We start from the raw sequence: 6,023 nt of genomic DNA, 5'->3' as shown, positions 1-6,023 counted from the left end.
CACCAGTCTGCCCATGTTGGGAGTGCCGCAGTGCAGACAGCCTCAACCAAACAGCCGGACAAAACGTATTCATTTAGTTGTAAACATTAACAATAAGCGTTGCTTGAGTTTAAAATGATAATCTGCAAAAAAAAGAAATTCAAATCAGATGTTTTTCTTTAATTATCTGGCTTGAAATGAACAAGTGGGGCTGTATGTAAACATTTGAACACGGTTCAAAAAGACATCCGCTTCACTGAACATTCACAAGATTAAAAACTTTTGTTTTTCTTCAGAAAGAGTTTGTTTCTGGTCTATGGAGCTATATGGGATAGCTTATCTTACCGAACACCGAATCGGAACTAAAACAGTCGGTGAATCGCCACATTTTATGTGATTTGGATCAAATTAAATCTCTCCGTGCTTTGCCATCTTCACCAATCTTCAGTCATCGGCAGCCTTTGTTTCTACGAGAGGCATCGATGAAATAAAGGTCAAGGTGCAGAGCAACACGAAACAGACGCTGGAAGGAGCTAAATAAAAAATGCCCCTCTCCTAAAACACTGTTTCTGCGAGGACGCAAGGCCGAAACAAGAAAACGTTCCCATGTGGACGACCCCTCAGTCGAAACAAGTAGTAGGTATTACAGCAGTACAGATGGTGTATTTCAATTAAAATCAGGGAATAAAATTGCGAATTTGGAAATCATACAATATTTACCACCGTGAAGTTTTTTACCGTCCCGAGTCATGGAATAAGAATACATAGTGCGAAGTACTGCTGCTATCTCAAGCATAGAAACAATAAACGTAGTGTAGCGTCTTTAATATATACGATTTCTTCACGGTCAGCTTAGGCCAACAAGTTTGGCATCATAGACATTTCAGAATTTACATATATTCATATATACATGCGCATCCTGTGCAATATATATATATATATATTTATTTTCTTTTAAAACAAGACATCTATCTGGTCCTATGCAAGTGGATCATTTACCAAAAACAAAACCACAGAAGATCCTTGGACAGGTCCGAAATCTAGCTGTGACAAAAATAAATACGACCACTATGGATGAAGTGATGAATTTCTATTTTTCAATAAGTGCACTGAAATCAAGTCGAACGTCTGTCAGGCGTAGAAGATGAGTTCAGGGATCTGGCCCCCCTGCACCCCGGTGCCGTTGGTGCTGTCCGAAGAGCACTGGAACTGGAATGTCACTTTGCCACACTGCACCTCGGTCATTCCTTCCTGCCCAAAGTAGCTCAGCTCATTCCCATCTAGAACCACGCTGGCAGTGTAGAACGTGTCGGGCTCGATTTGAACCGGATACTCGAACCACACGGGGAAGGTATTGCTGGATCCATCAGAGAAGTACTTGTTGAGGTTTTGTCCCAGCAGGACTCCTTGCCGTTTCAGCTCTATTTTGGCGCTGTACTCCGCAGAGCCGCAGCTGGATCCGTACAGACCGAAGCCAGCGATGAAAACCCTTTTATCCACGGCGAACTGGATGCTGTCACAGCGGCCCCGGTAGCGCCACTGATTGCTCCGGTAGGCGCAGGACTGGAATCTGTGGCAGCGTTGCGGTGTCAGACCCGTCCTGGGCTGACTGACAAACTGCAGCTCAGGCTTCTTGGCTGCCGTGTACCACAGGAAGATGTCATTGGTCTCGTTGAGTGTCAACACGCCGGACTGAGCCGCGCCGTTCGCAAAATCATCCAGAGCCATCGTAGGGATTCGGATCAGGTACATGGCCTTGCCTAAAACTTTACGCTTGTTGTCAGTGGAAGACGTGAGCTCCTGTCTCTGGCACTCAGCTTCAGCCCAGCAGAGCGCCGCCTCAAACACCACTATCTCTTTAGCGTTGAGCGTCTCCCGCTGCAGGATGCTCTCCAGGGTCTGCGCATCAATGTCGCAGAAGCCTTCGGAACGCAACGCCAGCTCAGCCTGGGCATCAATCACCTCCCAGCAGCGCTGCGTCAGCTCGGGCTCCTCGAACAGGCAGCTCTGGGAGAGCAGCACGCAGGCGTTTTTGGCGCTCAGGCTGGTCTCCAGGAAGTTGACGCAGGCTCGTGCCAGGTGGGGGACAATGTACTTTTTGGCAGCATAAAGAGTAGCCAAGACGGTATCAGCAGTCAGGTCGATTTCATCGCAGTAAATGTACCTGTGGGAGAAAAAATGATCAGCAATCAGGAACCTCAGAAAACGATGTGACAAAGTTGTAAAAATGTTTGGAATGTCGGTGGTTAAAACATATTGTTCAAAAATGTGTCCAAAACAAGTGATCTAAACACACGCAGTTAGAAACTCCTCAAACTGGTACACTAATACAAAATACACTGTATTGTTCTTTCAGCGTTGTTAGTCTGTGAATGTTTATGAAGCATTCACACTATTGAGATCCATTTTTCTTCTGTACTTTTTCGATTCTCGTCCCGCAGTTTTCAACTAATTTCATCAAATCATGTATCAAAACATTCGGCTTTTTTAGGTTTTAGGACAATCCTGCTATGACTTTTAGTATTGGTGCAACTTTAGCTGTTTGAAATGTTTATCCTTTTCTACCATTTTTTTTCCTCGTATAAAATGAATTGAGCTCATTTTACATCCTTAAAATAGATCTGTTTACAACCTTTTACTGCTCCATTCACATTTTCTTCTGCTTCATTGTGCAAACTTAAACTTTTTTCAGCTACTTTCAGCTAATTTCAGCTGTTTTGCACTCCTTAAAGATTCTTTCTGCTAACTACATTTTTGTGCTTCTTCCGACTTCTTTCTGCTATTTTTTTCAGCTTGTTGTGCTCCTTTCAGGTTATTTCTGCTAATTTCAGTTTTTTCAGTTATTTCAGCTATAATTTGGACGTTTTATGCTAATTTTAGCCTTTTCAGCTAATTCAACATTTTTGTCACTTAAAATGTGCTCTCTCCACTTGTAATTTAAATTTCTTTCTAATTTTTAGCTACTTTTCCGTTGTTTTTTTTGCTAATTTCAGCTTTTTTTCATATAATTTCCACTTTTGGCGCTCATTTCTGCATCTTTCAGCCTAATTAGGTTAACATGTTTCTGCGTTCTTACGCTCATTTAAGCTTTTTCCAACTTTTCAGCTATAACTTTATCTAATTTCAGCTGTTTTCAGATAAATTCACGTTTTTTTCTTGGTATATTCTACTTTCAACCTAATTAACTTATTTCTACTAATTTCAGCAAGTTATACTCCTTTCAGCCTTTTTCAGCTAGTTCCAGCTTTTTCTGTCATTTCAGCTACTATTTAGCTGTTTTATGCTAATTTTAGCTTTTTCAGCTAAGTCCACATTTTTTAGCTCAATTCAGCTCCTTCCACTTCCTTCTCATAGTTTAACCTTTTTTTTTTTTGCATTTTGGCTACTTTTAGCTGTTTTTCTTTTGCTAATTTTAGCTTTTTTAAGTGGATTTCCTAATTTTTTTTCTAATTTATGCTAATTTTATTCTAAACCACCATCATGTGTTCTTTCTGCTTTATTGTACTAATTTAGGCTTGTTATTTCGGCTACATTTCAGCACTTTTTTTTGTTTTGTTGCTAATTTCAGCTGTTTTTCACAGTAAATTCAATTTCTCTAGTTTTATTTCTTTCATTCCGCTGTAACTTGCCTTGAAGGATGAAAAAAGCATATCATGAGAATTATAGTGAATATTGATCCAATAACAGACGTATAGGAAATAAAGTTTTATGAAAAACTGATGGTTACATTTAACACCTCCTAGATAAAGAACAGGAAAGCTGCTCAGTAGAGTTTTGTCAAGATTATGAAAGAGATGGATATAACTCGGGGCTTCTTTTTCACCAAAGTATAACTGAAGTATTAAAATCCCGATGGTATTTGCTTAAGACAAATATCATTTTGTTGCACAAACACATTGATTTCTTACTTGAGCATCGCCAGAAATGCTGCCGGTTCCACGTCTGGTATGTGGATTTCATCTTTGTTCTCTGCGAGTTCCCCATAGAACATGGCGTGGAACACGGAGCTGCCCACGGCCAAGACGTACTGTCAACATGAACCAAAGAGACGGAGAAAAAACATAATTATTTCACAAGAGTCCACATGACACATATGACACGTTTAATTCTGACTCTGCTCGTCTCTAAAGTCAACTCAGGCGTTGTTTGTTTTGTTTGAGCAGACCCGTTGGATCTTTCTTTCAAAATAACAAGAACTCGGCTGCAGATGTTTTCTGTTGACCCCCTTTTCTATTTTAACACCTTGTGTTCATTTCTCTGTTAGCATAATTTCTCTCAAACAACTGGAGGATTTTAAAGAATCACGCAGAAGCCAATAATAAGGTGTGTCTACAACCGATTAATCTTTAGGAGTCATTATGATTCAAGATGGCTGCCACTAAAAACAAATAAAATTTCATCCCAACACACATTCTGAGTGCGAACAGATAATGTGCCAACAATTTGGAGTCAACCTTGTCTTGTCTGTTAGCAAAATATCTCAACACCACTGAGCAGGTTTAAATGAAACATTCTTAAAATAATCCCTGGCTGTGTGTCTATGGGTCAATCAGATTCAAGATGGCCGCCACAGCTAATCATCATCAAGAAACACAAAAATGGCGACAGTGAGTTCTAAACCTACAGAGTTGAATTTTAACGTGGTAGTTAATGAGAGCGTTCCCCAACACCAACGATTGATTATTTTGAACAGCAACAATTTATTTAACTATGAAATCGTTTTTTATCGAACTTTAATGAAGATATGCGTGAGTTCTTAAAGATTTTAGCAGAGGACACGTCTGCAGAGATGCTCCAGATTTAGCGACCGCTGTAATGATATTTATCAGCTGGTTAGAATAAAACCAGCGTCGTCTCATGACCCATTACATTTCATAGACGTCTACGTACGTTTAATGTTTGCAGACATTTTTCTAGCCTTGGAAGGCGGTAACTTGAAAAATACATTTAATGACGATGCATGTGATCTCCGGCCAGCCAGAAACAATTAAGACCGCCGAGCTGAACGTCTTTAAAGCCCACTGGCGTAATGTCTCCATATAAAAGGCATTTCATCCTTTCATAATGGCTTTCTCTAAAAGCACAAAGTGTACTGCAGCTACCCGTCATAAATTATTCATTTGGGTCCAACATAAAGAACAAAAATTAAAAGAAATCTCTGCAGGCCACGTTTCTGGCTGTAAAGTCCTCGGATTTATGTCAAGACGGGTTCAAACAGAGGAGGAGCGGCGGTATTTTTAGGTGAAGCACCTGATTTAGGCAAACGTGGATCTTAATTATGTCAAAAGAACATCCTGAAGTGATGAAGTCAGAGAGTGGAAGAAACAAAGACGTCTGGGCGATAATTAAAGACTTAACGTCCCTCAAAGGAACCGATATCACTAATCTGACGTTGAAAAAAGGTCTGCAACCTGCGGCTCCGGAGCCACATGTGGCTCTTTGGTCCCTCCGCAGCGGCTCTTTCAGGCTTTGACCAAAACTAACATAAAACTGAATTTTATTTAAATTATTGCCAACAATTAAAAAGGTTCGTTTTAGCAGAAGTTCTGTCATTTTCAAATATGTGAAGGACAAGATGCTAAACATCATGCTAGCAGTTTGTTGGCCACTTTACGTCGACTTCCAGTCGCTCAGCGCGGTCTTTTTCTCAAAATCATCAGAATGTTTTGGAATATCTTTAAGACAAGCTGCTGAGAAGGAACATGGCGAGTAACTTTGATAACTATAAGAATAAAACACAAAAAAAACAGAGTCACAGTAAATGAAAATATACATTTTTCTTTAAAAAAGTACAAACTGGCCTAATTTTTACTGTCTTTAACTTTCCTGATGCATGCTCAATAATCCAGGTAGAAAAATCCAAAAAAGTTCAATCTGGTCCTCTGGACATTCAAAAAAACAAAAAACAAAACAAAGCAAAAAAATCTAGAAACGTTTCGTCTCTCATCCAAGAGACTTCCTCAGTCTGAGGTGCTGTTTTCAGCTCAGTCTCATAAATAGCACCTTCTCAGGGTGGATCAACCAGTTTGCTGCTGACAACCAAA

The 6,023-nt window shown here is 40.0% G+C and overlaps 1 protein-coding gene across 1 annotated transcript in view; it reads right to left on the bottom strand.

Annotated features, from left to right (window-relative positions):
• Positions 1 to 725: 725 nt before the first annotated feature.
• btbd3b (BTB (POZ) domain containing 3b) overlaps positions 726 to 6,023 on the bottom strand; it is a 15,751-nt gene continuing 10,453 nt past the window's right edge. Inside the window, exons 3-4 of the mRNA XM_037684982.1 lie at positions 3,888 to 4,006; positions 726 to 2,143 (exon numbers count right to left, since the gene is read on the bottom strand). Of these exons, the coding sequence (XP_037540910.1) occupies positions 1,111 to 2,143; positions 3,888 to 4,006 (1,152 nt within the window). The 3' untranslated portion in view covers positions 726 to 1,110. The remainder of the gene's footprint in view (positions 2,144 to 3,887; positions 4,007 to 6,023) is intronic.

Source organism: Nematolebias whitei, chromosome 1 (assembly GCF_014905685.2).
Source record: "Nematolebias whitei isolate Nwh7 chromosome 1, NemWhi1, whole genome shotgun sequence".
Lineage (NCBI taxonomy): Eukaryota > Metazoa > Chordata > Actinopteri > Cyprinodontiformes > Rivulidae > Nematolebias > Nematolebias whitei.
The sequence above is the reverse complement of the archived record's forward strand: the minus strand, read 5'-3'. Positions and strand labels throughout refer to the sequence as shown.